At 38.6% G+C, this 16,488-nt stretch overlaps 1 protein-coding gene and 1 long non-coding RNA gene across 2 annotated transcripts; one reads left to right on the forward strand and one right to left on the reverse strand.

The window, feature by feature from the left end:
• Positions 1–7,477: 7,477 nt before the first annotated feature.
• Positions 7,478–8,568, reverse strand: LOC103715263 (ATP synthase subunit delta, chloroplastic-like). Its single transcript, XM_008802834.4, has one exon. The coding sequence runs from the start codon at positions 8,529–8,531 to the stop codon at positions 7,785–7,787; it is 747 nt and encodes a 248-aa protein (XP_008801056.3). The 5' UTR covers positions 8,532–8,568; the 3' UTR covers positions 7,478–7,784.
• Positions 8,569–13,644: 5,076 nt separating this feature from the next.
• Positions 13,645–14,882, forward strand: LOC149753213 (uncharacterized). Its single transcript, XR_016395841.1, has 2 exons — positions 13,645–14,289; positions 14,419–14,882. It is a non-coding gene; the product is annotated as an uncharacterized LOC149753213 (long non-coding RNA).
• The last annotated feature ends 1,606 nt before the right edge of the window (positions 14,883–16,488 follow it).

Below are 16,488 nucleotides of genomic sequence, written 5' to 3' on the forward strand. Positions count from 1 at the left end.
CTTCTACAAGAGATGAAGGATATTAGAAGTCAGATTGAAGCTACAACACAAGAGATAATTGGTATGGGTGCCACCCAAACCATCAGATCATTAGAGCTCAAGGACAGCTTGAAGAGCATTTCCAAGAGTCTCAAAGAGCTGACAAAACCAGATGGCAACGTGGGCACCTTGGTTGCCCAACTCAGAGGGAGAATTGAAATGGCAACCATAGAATTTGAAGCACTTGTGGCAGGTTTCCACAAGTCACAGGGAGATCAATTTAAGACCCTCATGGATTCCATCAATGCATTCATAGATGCAGCTTGTAAGGCTTATGAACAAAGTGCAGCTGGTAGGGCCCATGAGCAACGTCGCCGATGAGGGACGACTTGTATTAGAAACACTTTTGTAAATCCTAGGCTATTTTTGAAACACTTTTGTATTAGAAATCACTACTTGTAATGATTTCTTCTTTTTGACTATGTACTGACTTCAAAGGTTCACACTGATACATGAATACAATCCCTTTTGAAAACTGTGTACATTGCCAACTCTATGTATATGTTTCTATGAATGTGAATGTGCCTCTTGATGTGTCATAAGAATCTCATAACATACATTATGTATTCAAATTTGGCACAACTTATCAAAGCATATGAAACAGGGGGAGCACAACCTGAATATCAAAGGGGGAGTAAAATGAATGCTGAACTCTTTAATAAAGATAACTTGAATATCCTTGAGTGGTTAATTATATTATACTATGAATTGAGTTTTAAGCACCTAATGATAATTTGTCCCCTTCATTGTTGATGACAAAAAGGGGGAGTAGATATATAGAAAGAACCAATATGGATATTGAGATATAATTGAAAGGGGGAGTAGATATATAGAAAGAACCAATATGGATATTGAATATGGAATGCAAAATTTATAATCATACTCCAAAGTTGATTTAGAAAAGATAAAATTGAAGAACATTGACTTGATTCAAATTCAGCATCAATATTTCATTTTAACTTGATTCAAATTCAGTTGATATGCTAAAATTGCTTAAGAGCTATAAAGTTCAATCCCATGCAATTATGCACACTGTATCTAGCTCTAATCAAAACATTATACTTGTACATCTGATCAAATACTGTGTATATGTTTAAACTTCAAATTTTTGCAGATACTCAGTGTTTTGTCATCATCAAAAAGGGGGAGATTGTTGACCCCCTAATGGATTTTGATGAATACAAAACACTAGAGTATAATTCCATTTATCTTAACAATTTAATTGAGGAATTCATGTGATTAATTGAGAATATTGTTAAGAAATGTCTAGGCAAGTTTCCATAATTTTTATGAATTTATTGAAGAATATTTTGAGTTAAAGAAAACAGATCAGGGACAGCCGAGACGTCTCCGGATAGTTTCAAAGACGTCTCTGGCACAAACAGGAAGAACTGGGACACTTGGAGACGTCCCCGGCACCTGCCGAGTCGTCCCCGCGCTAGCGGAGTCGACTCTCTCAGTAGCGGAGTCGACTCTCTCAGTGGCGGCAGAAAGGCAATTTTCAAGAGATATGCGCGAGACGTCCCCACTGTACGCGGAGTCGTCCCCGCAAGTAAAAAGGAGACTTCCCGAGTCGTCCCCAAGATAGCGGAGACGGCTCTCTCAGGGTTTTCCAGAGAATGGTTTTTTCGGTGATAAGGAAGCGGAGTCGACCCTGAGACAGCGGAGTCGTCCCCATGCATAAAGTGCAGACAACCCGAGACGTCCCCTGAAGGAGCGGAGTCGACTCTCTCAGGGAATTCCAGAGGATATGTTTTTCAGAGATAAAGAAGCGGAGTCGTCCCCAAAGCAGCGGAGTCGTCCCTATTCAAAAAGTACAAACAAGCCGAGACGTCCCCTTAAAGTGCCGAGTCGACCCCAGACAACGTAAAAAGTGAAATCTTGTAGCCGAGACGTCTCTCGTTGAAGCGGAGACGTCCCCGGAGCGCCTGGGACGCGACTGACAGCTTTTCAGGTTTGGTTTGAATTTCAAATCCTTTTTACTTTGTCTCTAACGGCTATATTTGCTTTTTGGGCTATAAAAGGGACCTCTTAAGTGCTTCTCAACAACTCTTCACCAACCCAAAAGCTAGATCATTCAAGAGAGAAGTAAGAAAGAAAAGTTCAAGGGAGTGAGTGCATTCAAGTGAAGAAATCAAGTGTTTTCAAGCTTCCTAAGTGATTTCAAGCTCAACCACTCTCGTGCACTTGGGATTCAAAGCTCACACTCAATCCTACGCGCTCCACATCGGAAGAATCAATATCTCCCACGCTTCCAACGGCAAAACGATTCTTCCGGGTTCAATTGTTCATAATTGTTATATTTGCTTTTTAGAGCTTTTATTTTCTTTTGTAAACTCTTTCATTGTGGTGCTTGTTCCAGTCAAGGGACTTGGAACAAGGGAAAGACGTCCCAAGCCTAAGTGAAATTAGGGGTTTTAGGGTTTGTTGTGAGCCCGGTGTAAAACAACGAGTTGGGTAGTGCACTCGCAAAACTACCGTACTGTAATCGTGGATTATAGTGGAAATTCCCAAAGGTGATTTGGGGAGTGGATGTAGGAGTAGTGGAAGCTCCGAACCACTATAAAACCTTGTGTTTGCGATTGACCTTTCTCATTCCTCCTTCTTTACTTTAGTGCATATATTCGTGTGTTTCATTTTTATTTAGTCAAAAGTTTTTAAGACACCCAATTCACCCCCCTCTTGGGTGACCATCTCTGGGCAACATTATGGTTATTTTGTCATACCAAAAGATAATGAAAATGTTGATGGCCTTAGTAACAGATATAATGGCGGTATAACAAAGCAATGAAGGATAAGGTCATCATAACAGCAGGGCAGTGGTAGCAATGGTGGTGATAGCACCAATGATCAAAAGTGATGACAATGATATGGTGAAAATGGTGATAGTAATGATAGTGGTTGCAATATTAGCGACGCTGAAGATGTTATCGACGTGGTAGAGATAGTGACAATAGCATCAATGATATGGTAGCAGTAGTGATGATAGTAATGGCAGTATTAGCGGTGGTGACAGTGGTAGTAGAGGCGTTGTTGATAAAAAAAATAATGAGCTCTTTGTTTTTAAAAAATATAGAAAAAAATTTTTGACTTTTTTTTTAAAAAAATAATGATTTTTTAAATAAAAATAAAATAGCATGACCAAAAATATTTTTTGTCATAATTTCTATAATTTTATTTTTAAAAAATAGAAAATGAAAATAGAAGCGATGCCTAACATACTTATATGAAAACCCTATTTCGACCGCTGTAAATAAACTATTAGTAGTGCAACTGTCCAAATCATCCTAATGATAAACTTTTAAGCAATGCATAAACTCATAGGTCTCTCTCTCCCCCTCCCTCCCTCCCATGGTTGTATCACTGTTCTCCTCAGATGACAGGTGGTGTAAAGCATGAAGCTTACCTTGACGACCTTTACAGAATGCTTGTGTGCAGGCTTGTCTTCCATGCCAATTAGCTCTATTTGTCCATCCTCTCTCTCCCTCTCATAGAGTGCAATATGTAACCTAAACATTAGATGATTGGATCATTGTTCCATTGAGATGAGGTTAGTGTAGAGAATGTAGCTTACCCTGATGGCCTGGGCAGGCCTCTCTTTGACGCCATGGGTGAAGACCAGAAAATAAAGCCCTAAAAGCATCAACACTGGCATCTCCCTTTGGACCATGTTGACATGACCGTTAGCACCCATGCTCCTCACCTTCAACCCTGCCAATCCTTCCCCAAAACTCTGTGGCCTTCCACTCTTCAATAAAATCTTCTTGATTACCCATGTAAATGTTGAGTAGCACCAATAGACCATAGTCACAAAGAGTGCCAGTGCCACATCAGCACGAGGTACATTTTATGTGAACAACTCATAGCATTTTCATGAAAGATTTTTAAATGATAGTCCTCTATCTTGGATCAAATGGCAAGATGGTTCCTCATTTATGGTAAGCACAAAACTCACCTGACCTGTTTTAAATTTATATATCATTGAAAGCTTAGGAATATCCAACATCAATGAGATACCAACCGCCGTTGTACACAAAAAAAAAGAAAAAAAAAAGAAAAAGAAAAAAAAAAGAGATACACCAAGTGCATTTAGATATTTTCAAGAGAAGGAAACTCAACCTAATAATTTAGCCAAATTTAGTTGGATGTAGATGACAATTTGAGGAACTCAAATAGTTTTCGGATGCGAAGGAAAAGAAAACCATTTCCAATAGCAGCGCTCGCCAACTGCCCTTCAAGCATTAATCATAAGATCATAGCTTAGTCAGGCTACCATGTTCATCAGACCTATAATCCATTCTCAGCATGCTAGCTTAAATCGACCATTGTAATTTGTACCCATTCATCAGGTGGAGTCAAAGGTCATATTCCTGTCAAAGCTGGAAATGTGAATCAGAGGTATTGGGATTTAGGAATAGTTGTTTTTGATTATTAATACTGGGATTTCCAGCCCAAGTCACTGTTTGGGTAACTAAGGCTAGCCTATAAGGGCTTAAGTACTCTTGAGTGTTTAAAAGTATCAAACTCGTTTTGATCAATAATCTCTGAAGTCTTGGATTTCAGACAAGTAGTGCCTATTGACTATTAAGAACACAACTGCCGCAGACCTTTGCTTTTACATACAATATTTTCTAAGCAGGAGTTATGAGCTTCAGAACAAGTGGTTGAACAGAGAGAAGATACGAGAGAAATAAGCTTTGAGGCATGTATTTCTTTAATCAATTACCAAATTCTCAATGCAGATTACAAGCACAATAGTTGTTACTATGATGTCATCTCCACCAACATCGAAGGAGTGGCAGATTATGGCAGTCCAATTAACCAGGAATATATTTTTTGATAGAAGTAGAGAAAGTTTGCAGTCTCTTGAAATTCTTTTCTTTGGTACTCTTTCATGGATTTCAGACAAGTAGTGCGAAAACTCAGCTGCCACAAACCTTTTCTTTTACAGAACATTTTCTAAGCAGGAGCTATGAGCTTCAGAACAAGTGGTTGAACAGAGAGGAGAAGATATGAGAGAAATAAGCTTTGGGACCTGTGTTCCTTGAGCCAGTTTTACCAAATTCTCATTTTAGATGACAAGCAAAACAGTTGTTACTATGAACTCGTCTCCACCAACATTGACATAGCAGCAAAGTATGGCAGTCCAGTTGACCTGGAATATGTTTCTTTGATAGAATAGAGAGTTTGCACTCTTGATGATTTTCACTTGGGGTACTCTTTCATGGGAAGAACAAAGACAAACCTAGGAGCAATATGGTCTCGAGGTAAAAACATAATCCAAAAGAATGTCTTGGACTAACATCTGAAGGATACCTTAGAAGGTTTGCCTAGCAAAGTCCAATACTTTCTGATAAATGAAAAAAAAAAGACAGTAAGTTCAATATTAGACTATATAACCATCTAAAATTTTATAAGGTAATGTTTGCAATTAGGAATGAACTCTCTTATTTTTCTCCCCTTTTTGGTATTTCCTACAAAAGAAATAAGTAAGAAAAATATAACTTCTTGTAGTCATTGTAGATTGATACATGGAAATGCTTCTTTAAGGGAAGCCAAAAGAGGATCTTTTTAAAAATATATAGATGAAAGAATGTGCCCTTTTCATAGAGATAAGGGTGTGGGATGATGCAAACTTTACCCAGGTGACCTAAAGAGGACACTGAAGAATTTCACTTTTTGTCAAACAAAAACGTGAACCAAGAGGCTTAACATATTTATCTGTGTTTGAGTGAGGGATGTTACTTCTATTGTTTCTATTTTGGGCCAAATTCCTGGAAATTAGAAGTATACATCAAAATTTTCACCCAAAGTTTTCTCCAATACATAAATTTTGAATTCTGTGCTACTTGTATGTTATAACTTCAATTTTGTCATCTTCGTTATCAATTTGAAAATGGCATTACAACATAAAGGAAGCCTTCAATGAGTCAAACAAGCCCAATATAGCTCTTGGTTACAAATTAGGCCCATCTCTCATCCCAACAACTCATCCAGACCTGCATTCTTGAATACTGACTTCTATAAAACACATAAGAATTTAACTTTGATACACACTCCTTTGATAACATATTTTACTAGTAACCAATTTGGTGAATGCAGTCTGAAATTAAGAAAATTAGACACAGCTGCAATTTGTGAGAAGGTAGTCTTAGGGCTTGAGTTTAAACTGCTTCACCAAATAATTGGCAAAAAAATGTCACAATTGCTAGTCCAGAGAACCCAGAATTCATCAAGTAACATTTACTTAACATTCCCACCATCTCCACAAAACTTGTGACAATATGGTAAAGTTCACACTGTGCCACTTATGCACTATGTTATGCTTCTAAACTTGTTATAAAATTAGCTAATTCAGCAAGTTTCAGCTGAAATTCTATGAATTAGACCAAGTCTCAAACTGCATACTCTTTTATCAACAGTATGGATCATATTTGCACAAAATGAAACAATGCCATAGTAGAAAACTCACCTAGCATCCTCTAAATACTACGTATATTCCCACCATCTCCACAAAACTTGTGACAATATGGTAAAGTCCACTTTGTGTCACTTATGCACTATGTTATGCTTATAAACTTGTTATAAAATTAGCTAATTCTGCAAGTTTCAGCCTAAATTCTATGAATTAGAGAAAGCCTCAAACCGCATACTTTTTTATCAACACTATGAATCATCTTTGCGCAAAATGAAACAATGCGATAATAGAAAACTCACCTGGCATCCTCTAAGTACTACGTATATTCGTAATGCCTTCAATACTACACAACTGATGAGTAAATTTAGCTTATCGGTTCACTTGGCATCCTCTAAATTGCATTTTAGTTTCACATTAAACATATTTCTCATCCCAGCAACTCATTTCAGACCTGCATTCCTGAATACTTAGTTCTATAACACCCATGATAATTGAACTTCAATATGCACCCCTTTTGATAATATATTTTGTTAGTATAACAATTGGTGAATGTGGTGGAAAACTAAGAAAATCGGATACAATTGCAGTTTGCGAAAAAGTAGTCCACTAGTCTTAGGGCTTGAGTTTAAACTGCATTAACCAAATAATTGCTCAAAAAAAATCATGATTACTGGCCAGAAAAGTCAGCATTTCATCATATAACAATAACCTTAATACTCCTCACAATCACTATGAAGCTTGTGACAATATGGTAAAATTCACATTCCTTCACTCCTGCATTGTGCTGTGCTTATCAGCTTGTATACCAACCGATATATTCGCCAAATAATTAGCAAAAAAAAAAACAAAAGATGCAATCATCATCAGTCCATTCTCCTGATCATGTCCACAAAGCTTGTGACAACATGGTAAAATTCACATTTGAGCATCCTTTATGGACTTTTCTATGTTTATTAACTTGTGATAAACTTAGCTATGTTAGCAAGTTAGAGGTTAAATTATATGAACTAGAAGCTAAGCTATAAATAACATAAGTTTTAATCAACACTTTCGATCAGATTTGCAAAATTACAACAATTCTATAATACACAGCACACTTTGCATCCTCTACATAATCTACACAATTGATGATGAGAAGAAAACAATCTTGATGAAGGATTCAAAGAATCCAAGACTAGCTAATTGCCCAAAAAGCAATCTTTCAGAAGAATTCAAAGAAAACCTCCGCCAGATTACATGATTCCAGCATATAGCCTTACAATTCATACCAAGATTGAATATTTCAAGAAAGAAAAAGAAGGGGAATTCAAGAAGATGGACCTCAGAATCATGCGAGGGCAATGGAGGAGAAGTCGAGCTGCGCCGCAATCTCGTCGAGCTGTTTCTTAACGCTCATATCAATGAGCTTCGACCCTGAGGACCCGTAGCGGATAGTGAATCCGGCGACGAGAGAGGGATCAATGACAGTCTTAATCCTCACATTCTTGGCCCCTGTGAGCCTTTGCACCGCCTGGGCGATCTGGGCGAGGTCCTGGGACTCGAGCTGCACCACCGACGACACCACCGCCACCTCCGTGCCGGTGATCCGATTGTAGCACACCTCAAACTCTTTGGCGATATCTTTGATGATGTCGATCCGCTTCATGTCGACGAGGATGTTGAGGAAGTTGGCCGTATGGTTCTGGAGCTCAGAGGAGCAGGCGATCTCTTTCACCACCTCCAGCTTCTTCTCCGGCGAGATCGTCGGGTTGGCGAAGAAGGACTGGACGTTGGGGTCGGAGAAGATGCGTTCGACCTTCTCGACGTCGGCCATGGTGGCCTCGAGGGTACCGTTGGATTTGGCGACGTCGGAGAGGGCGGAGGCGTAGCTGGAGGCGGCGGTGTCAGCCATAGTGGCGCCGGAGGCACCGCGGCGGGGGTGGCGGAGGGAGGGGAAAGAGCGGGGAAAGGAGAGCTTGAGAGTACGGGGGCGGGGGTGGAAGTGGAGTCTGCGGAGGGAGGCGGAGACGGAGGGGGCAGCGGAGCGAGGGGCGGCGGGGCGGAGGGCGGCCGGAGAGGTGAGGAAGGCGGCCATTGCGGGATTGGCTATGGGGGTGGAGAGAGGGGACGGACGGGAGGGGACTTTCTGTGGAGATTTGGACGGTTGGGATTTTGTGGGGCTGGATAATCGGACGGTGGAAGAGATGGGCATTATCTGAGAGTCCGGAGGGCTGGCGGCCTCTAATTGTTGAGTGAATGATAGGTAGCCACGTGGAAAAATCAGTGGATGAGATGTTTAAGAAGAGATAATAAATGTTTAAATTTAAAATTAATTGGGTGATGATGTTTGGTCCGAGTGCAAGCTTTGGCAAATGTTGGAGATAGCGTCTTGGTGATATGTAACCATATATATATATGAATCGAAAAAAAAAAAAAGAAGTTGGGGAGAAAGTTGAATAAGGTCTTGATGGATTATAGAAAATATTCTAAATATTTAAATTTAAATTAGATGATAGAAAAAATAAAAAAATATATTATGTGATTCATAAAAAGAAAAACAATAAATCAAACACATTATTTTTCATAATTTCTGAAGATATCATTATTAACATGATTTATTTTTTTTTTGGGAAAAGTAAGAATAATTTGGTTAGGAAATTTAATAGATAATTAATTCAATAAATTCCTATCTTATTTCATAAAAAAAAGATAGATATGTTACAACCACCAATAAAATGTGGTTATGCAGTATGTAATTATCAAATGATATTTTCTTGTAAAAACAAAAACAACAACATAAATGAGGGGATATTGTTGTAGTAGTGTGCTAAGCCTTGCCCTTGCAGATCTTTATGAGATTTTGGGTCTTTATAAATTCATTACTATATTAATTAAGATACAACTTATATTATTAAGATTTAAGAATACAAAATATTAAGTTACCCCTATCTTTATCTTTTTTTTCCGTCCTTTCTCTCTTCTCTTTCATCACCCTCTTCTTCTCTTTTCTCCTTCTGTCGTGCATCATATTGCTGATTTTAAACCTTTTTATTTTGATTGAGGTATTTTGTCCTTTTGCATGGTTTTTTTGTCTCAGGAATCTTTGCCAAGTTTTGCTTGCCGTACTGGTCAAGGTAAGACCATTAACAAATGCATAAGATTAGTGTTCATAACATAGAAATTCTTATCACATAGTAGTTCATAATCAAAGTAGTTAATTATAGTCAACAAGTAAAAGCATTCCAGTCAACAAAACAGAGGATGGAAATTTCCTATGGACGAGTATTCCTCAGTCCATGATTCACATTTTCAAGTGTCATAATAACGATTCACACGATAGAGGACTTTCTTCCAAGCAACCATTGCTTATAAATATCCTTGTAGTTACTCTCAAAACTTCATTCACAATACTCTTCCCTGCCTCTGTCCTTCATGAAGTCTTTACCTCCAGGGTTTCTGCTAGCAATACTTCTCATGCTACTCAGCCTGCTGGTTTTCTCTCCGAATAACGCCGAAGCAGCAGCAAGTACTCTAAAATCCTTTATACTGCAATATATATATATATATATATCCTACTTTATCACTGGCTTTGGCTTGACTCTCGTATTGATTTACTTTTTCAGGAGATGTTCCTGGGAACTCGATGAATTCTACCAGTTGCACCAACTGTGGAGGTGTGCTTCCATGGCGGTTGCGCAGAATTTTGAGAAGCCCAATGTATGCTCCACCATCGCCCAAAAAAGCAACTTCTCCGGGTGTTGGGCATTAGAACGATTAGTGAATTTGTGTTGACATGAGAACTTGAGAAGTTGTAGTGGGTACATGGGGACTGTTTCAGCAAACCATCCTGTCTCTTGTTGAATCATGGGGTAATATATATATTTGCCAGATTTATCAGGGCTGTTAGATTTTGAAGGAATAAACAAAAAATTAGAGCGGTTGTAGCAAGAAATGATTTGAAGGGTGAATTAACGATCAATATTTACCTCATTCTTCCCTCTTCTCTGCGATAAAGTAAGCCGAATTGCAAATGATGGGAAGCCAGTGACCTTCTCCCTTTTCTTCTATCATATTTTGGTATCCAATGTTGAAACAGTTCATTTTCTTGAAAAATCAAGCTAATCCCTAATTATTCTGAAGTAGGAGCAGGTCAGGCAATGGCAGATGGAGTGGATGGAAACCTAATGAGGAACTTAAGAGATGGTATTTTAAACATTGATTGCCATTTTAAACAAACTTTGGGCTAAGGATAAAAATAAAGGCAGAGATGGAGATAGAGTAAAACAAACCAACAAGTGCTTGATTGGCCGAGAGATTCTATTCACTAGAAATAGATTCTAATATTTACATCCTTTTGTAACCGTTGACCAGCTGTCTTCTCCATCGTTGACTTTAGGTCATGCCAGTAACTATTCCCTGTTTCGTCAACATATTTCTGCCGTGTGCCTGGCAATAATTATATAAACTAACAAACCTCCTTATCCAACCTCCAATTGATGCGGTTCAAGTTGCATCGGAAAAATTTGCTGGATGACAAATATGTGGAAGTGGTTTCATCTTGAAGTTCTATCTTTACGGTATTTTATGAATTCTTGAAATATCCTTTCAGGCTAAGCATGTCTTCCGCGAAGCTAATGAGGCTGCAATTGGGTGGTCGCCTATGTGGCCAGCCATATGGGTAGTACCGTGTGGGCTGAAGATGGGGAGCTACCTCGGGCACTCCGAAATATTCTATTTTTAGATTTTATTGGATGTATTCGTACTTGTCAGATGTGAATCCTCCATCTAAAAAAAAAAGGAAAAGAAAAAAAGAGGTGCATCCTAAAATTGCAGATATTTGATCTCTTTGGGTACTTGTGAGTAGGTATCAATGCATATTCGTGCTTGACTATCAATTGAGACTCCTTGGAGATTGCCTGTAGTGCTTTAACTAGTTTGTTTTTAGTACTACACTCTTGACACTACAGTAAAATTGGAAAAAGCCGACACTTTTTTGCCGACGCTATTGGAAAAGCCGACACTTTTTAAATTTCCAACATATTTTTGGGTGCACTCATAATATATTCGTGAGTCTGGGTGGTTTTAATCCCATTATATTGGTCGTTTAAGTCTCTCAAGTCATGGAATTAGACATATAAGAAACTTGGACATCGTGAAATCATGGACGAGTCATGACATCGTGAAATCATGGACGAGTCGTGAAATGAAACTGATAAAGAAGTTTGCTAAACTTCTTTGATTTTTTTTATTTGTTGGTATATCAATTCCGTTGTTTTGAACGCTGTTAGGAAGACTTAAGTGTTATTCTAATTTCTTTGTGTGTTAAACTCTAGATTTGCCCATGAAAAATAACAAAGTAAAATAGGCCAGCCAAGGTAGAAAAGCATCCATCTAGAACGTGACTGATGCGGAATGGGGGTGGGCGCTACTGAATTTTTGTGGTTGATGGCTGAAATTGATTAGACCCAAAGCTAATTTCAGTTAGGACGTGAGAGAAAGGGATTAGGCCTGCGATTTAGATCTGAAACTTAAAGGACTTTGTTATGATTAGGGCGTCAAAGGATTAGAGCTATTGCGTGTAGAAAGTGGGCGGATGGAAGAAGGATCAATAGAAGGTGTTGCGGTTTGGGTAGTATATGATAACTATGGGCTGAATAGAAGAGTCTCACCTCTATTCTAAACCCAATGATTTTCCGGCGTCTCACCGAGGAAGAAAGAAACCTTTGAAGTCTCACCAAAGAAGGAAGAAGAAGCCTCACGCCTCTCAATCTCAAGGGCAATTGAAAACCAAAATTAATTCTGCCTTTATTTTTCAACGTCCACCCTTTAAATAGATGGGATGTTGGAACAAAATAGAAAACTCATTACATGACTCAAACTCAAATTTAGACTCATGACTAAATTTAAATACTAGGGACTTAATAGGATTTCTAACCAAAATAGGATTTGACCAAGTCAAAAGACTCCACATGCCAAGGAAAATCTTCAAGGAGTCTTCATGCCTAAAGAAGTAATCTCCAAGGGCTTCATGCCAAGAAAATATGCCCTCTAAGATTCCCAACCATTGGATGATCTTCATGCGTTGGATGATTCACGTCTTCAAGAGATTTCATGTCAAGGCTTCATGCTAAATTTTCTTCACGTGATGAGAGTCCTTCTTCAAGTAGAACTCCTCAAAGGGTGCCAAATCATGGAGATGAGGATCCCTAAAAATCAGCAAGGGTTGATCATCACACGAGCAGCTTTCCTAGTGAAAGGAGGAGTCCTTCTTGTGCTAAGGCTTCTCTTCAAAAATTCTTCACGCCATCTAATTTCCTTCCTTCATGTGGAGTTCTTCTCTTCATGAACTCTTGACGCCTCCTAATCTCTTGACATTAGAGAGAATCTAGGACTCTTAGGACAACTCGACTTTGAATAAGTCAAAGTCTTCACATCATGCTTTAATCTTCATGCCATCTAATTGCCACTTGGCACTCAATTAAATGGACTCAATCATCAAACACAAATCAGCAAATTACAAACCCAAATTAAGGATTCAAGGTAACTAGGTGTTGAAAATATTGGACCCACTGTAATTCGGGCACACCCAAGCGACGATCCAAACACGACGCCCATCTAGGATGACTCGGGCTCTTGCTCCTGCATCAATGACTCGGCTACTGTGATCAAATGAATAAAAAATTACATAAGAGCAAGGGACAAACACTTGCTACTATATGATATTAGAGATCTTTTGAGGGACTGTGTGGCTTTCTAGATCACTCAGGCTTATCGTGAGACGAATAACGTAGTTGATTGGATCATCTCGTTCGTTGCGCAGCACTTCGATGGCTAGCTGTGCGAAGGCTACGACTCTTCTCTATCCTTTTTTTTTTTATTTTTTTTTATATTTTTTAAATGTACTCATGCTAGAAAAGTATGGGGGGAAAAAAAAAAAAAAGAGAGAGAGAAAGAGGAAGGAGGAGGGAAAGAAAGAGAAGAAAAGCAACGCTGTTATGTAAGTCGAAAAAACTAAACATGGCCATGTAAGTCGAAAAGACTTGTTTAAAGTCATGGAAGTTGCTAGACTTCCAACCCCCAAGAATATGCTAAAACTTCCGTGCCCCAGCCGTCTCACCAAGAAAAGACTAGCACGGTCATATAAATCAAGGCACGAGGAAGAACTCATGCATAAGATTTGTTATCAGATCTTAGAATTGACTGACTGATGTTGGTAGGGTAGCTTGGATAAAGAACTAAATTCTCCTCACAGCTTATGGAGCCAATCAAGGTGGGACACCAACCTAGAAATCACAACTAAATTTCTTTCACACTTTCACTGCGGTAGCAACCTCCGATTCCACCAACAACCATGAAATGCTTTGGCAAGCATCCTGATCATTTCTTTCATAAAATCCTAAACCTTCATTTTCTTTGTTAAAGAATTATTCCTGTTGTAATATTCATTGTCTCAAAGTATATATATATCTTGGTAGTATAAATATACTTTGTGCAGGGAGATAAAAGTACAGTTAGTATTTAGTTTTTTTGAAGGGAAGTGGTTATGAGTTAGAAATAATGATAAATAGCATGACCAAGGAAGTTTCCTATGAATCTTAGACGACGTTCAACATAAGTTGTTGGCACTGACTTCACCTAATCAATCCGTACACACACCAAAAAAGACCTCATCTATATATTCGCTGGTTTTATAGATCGGCATTGCTATCTTCCTGCAGCCTTAATCCATACTGCTCTCTGAGTTCTGATCTCCCTCATCTCACTCATGGAGACTCTCTCTTCAAGGCTTCTGCTACCAACCTTCTTCACCTCGCTTCTGCTGCTTTCCTCTCCAAGAACTGCTACTGTAGCAGGTAACCAATTAAACTTTCAACCTTCATTAACGAGAAGGTGCCTATTACCAACTAGTTTGCTAGTAAAAACTTTAGGTGATGGTAGAAGTTACTTAGAAGATCTCTCTTAGAGTTGATTAATTCTTTCAGGGGAGGTTGTTGGAACATCTGGGCAGTCCATCGGCAGCCATGGAGGTGTGGCGCTTCATCGGCGATTGGGATCTAGAGACCCTGGGCATCTTCCTCCTTCGCCGCAGCCAAACACTAACCACATAACAAGCGTGCCTCCACCACCACAGTTAAGCTGATTAGAGTTAAACGACTAGACCATGTATACGTTGTTGCAGAAGTGTTGAACTGTGATCCTTTTGCTGGAATTCAGAAGATGCTGAAATTAAAGGAGATTGACTGTTGATGTATCTTGGGGAGAGCAACTGTTAGAAGTTCTACTGATTCATATACCCAGCATTATTTGTTTTTTAATGTTTTAGAAATCAAGATACATTGAATGTAAGAAGCCTAAAGGGCATGTTTATGTATTTAAACTCATATGTTGAATGAACAAAATGCTTGCTGTTCTGACATATCTTCTTCTGAATATTTTATCTTTTATATATCATCCTCCCAAAAATCAACAAATGGTATTAGAGCTTTATTGATCTCAAGGGATCTTTAAAGCAGCTGGAGTATGGCTTTAGCAAGTGGTCTCCCTGCACCACCTGTATTCTAAGGAGAGAATTATGATTATTGGTCAGTTAAAATGAAGGCATTCTTGATGGCATGTGATCTATGGGAATCTGTTGAAAAAGGGTTTGATGAAAAGTCCTTGAGAGAGAATCCAATAGTGGGTGAAATAAAAGCTCACAAGGATGAATCAAAGAAAAAATACAAAGCTCTTTCATTCCTCTTTTCAGCAGTATCAGAAAATATTTTTTCCAGAATTGTTGGAGCCAAATCAGCCAAGCAAGCCTGGGATATATTACAGGAGGAGTTTCAAGGATCTGAGAAAGTCAGATCTCTGAAACTGCAAACTTTGAGAAGAGATTTTGAAAATTTAAAAATGAAAGATGGTGAAACAATCAAAGATTATTCTACAAGCTTTTCAGAAATTGTGAATCAGATGAAGATCTATGGAGAATCAATTCCAGAAGATCATCAAGTGTTGAAGATTTTGAATACTTTACAAAACAGGTCCAATGTTGTTATTCCTGCTGCGATTGAAGAATCAAAGGATTTGTCCAAACTCACTGCGATAGAGCTGTGGGGATCATTGCTAGTGCATGAGCAGCGGATGGACAAGAGATTCAAAGGTGAATCTGAAGGAGCCTTTCAGGCACGACAGAAAGATAAAGGATCTTCATCAGCATATAAGGGAGGCAAAAGAATTTTTGGCAACAGAAGATATGATGGTGACAGAAGCGATGGAACCAAGCATAATTCTGCTTCAGAACATAAGGGAAAGTTTCCACCTTGTGGAACATGCCAAAAGACTAATCACCTAGAGAAGGATTGTTGGAAAAAAAATGCAATGTAGATCTTGCAAGAGGTTTGGCCACATTGAAAAATTCTATAGGGCCAAACGGTGGCAGCAGACTCGGAGTTCTCCAACTGAACAAAACCAGTAGGTTAATTTTTTAGATAACCAGTCGCAAAGGAATTATTTGTTCATGGTCCATCATTCATCTACCACGGACAGCAGAAACTTGTGGTATATCGACAGTGGCTGTACCAGTCACAAGACCAACAACCCCAAGTTGTTTTGTGAACTTGATAAGTCAATCAAAGTTTCAGTTCAAATGGGGAATGGAGCAGTTGTTCAATCAGAAGGCAAAAGTACAATTTCAGTAGAAACAAAGAAAGGTACGAAATACATCAAAGATGTTCTGTTGGTTCCTATTCTAGATCAAAACCTGTTTAGTGTGGGACAAATGATAAGTAGGGGATATTTTTTGCATTTTCAAAAGAATTGTTGCATGATTTATGATCCTTCAGGAGTGGAAATTGCTAAATAGTTATGCAAAATAATAGTTTTCCTTTGAACTGTCACATTTCTTCTGCTAATGCATTTAAAAGTAGTGTAGATGAAACTGATTTGTGGCACAAAAGATATGGGCATTTTAACTTGCACTCACTGCAGTTTATGAAAAAGAGGAATATGGTGAGAGACTTACCAGTCATCAGCATTTGTGATGAGTTATGTGAGCCGTGCAAGTTGGGGAA

This window comes from Phoenix dactylifera, chromosome 7, assembly GCF_051530095.1.
Source record: "Phoenix dactylifera cultivar Ajwa chromosome 7, Ajwa_hap1_PhDact_Kaust_v1.1, whole genome shotgun sequence".
Classification (NCBI taxonomy): Eukaryota; Viridiplantae; Streptophyta; class Magnoliopsida; order Arecales; family Arecaceae; genus Phoenix; species Phoenix dactylifera.

Excerpts from the sequence above, each read along its gene's own strand:
- LOC103715263 (XM_008802834.4), bottom strand. The coding sequence starts at position 8,531 with ATGGCCGCCTTCCTCACCTCTCCGGCCGCCCTCCGCCCCGCCGCCCCT.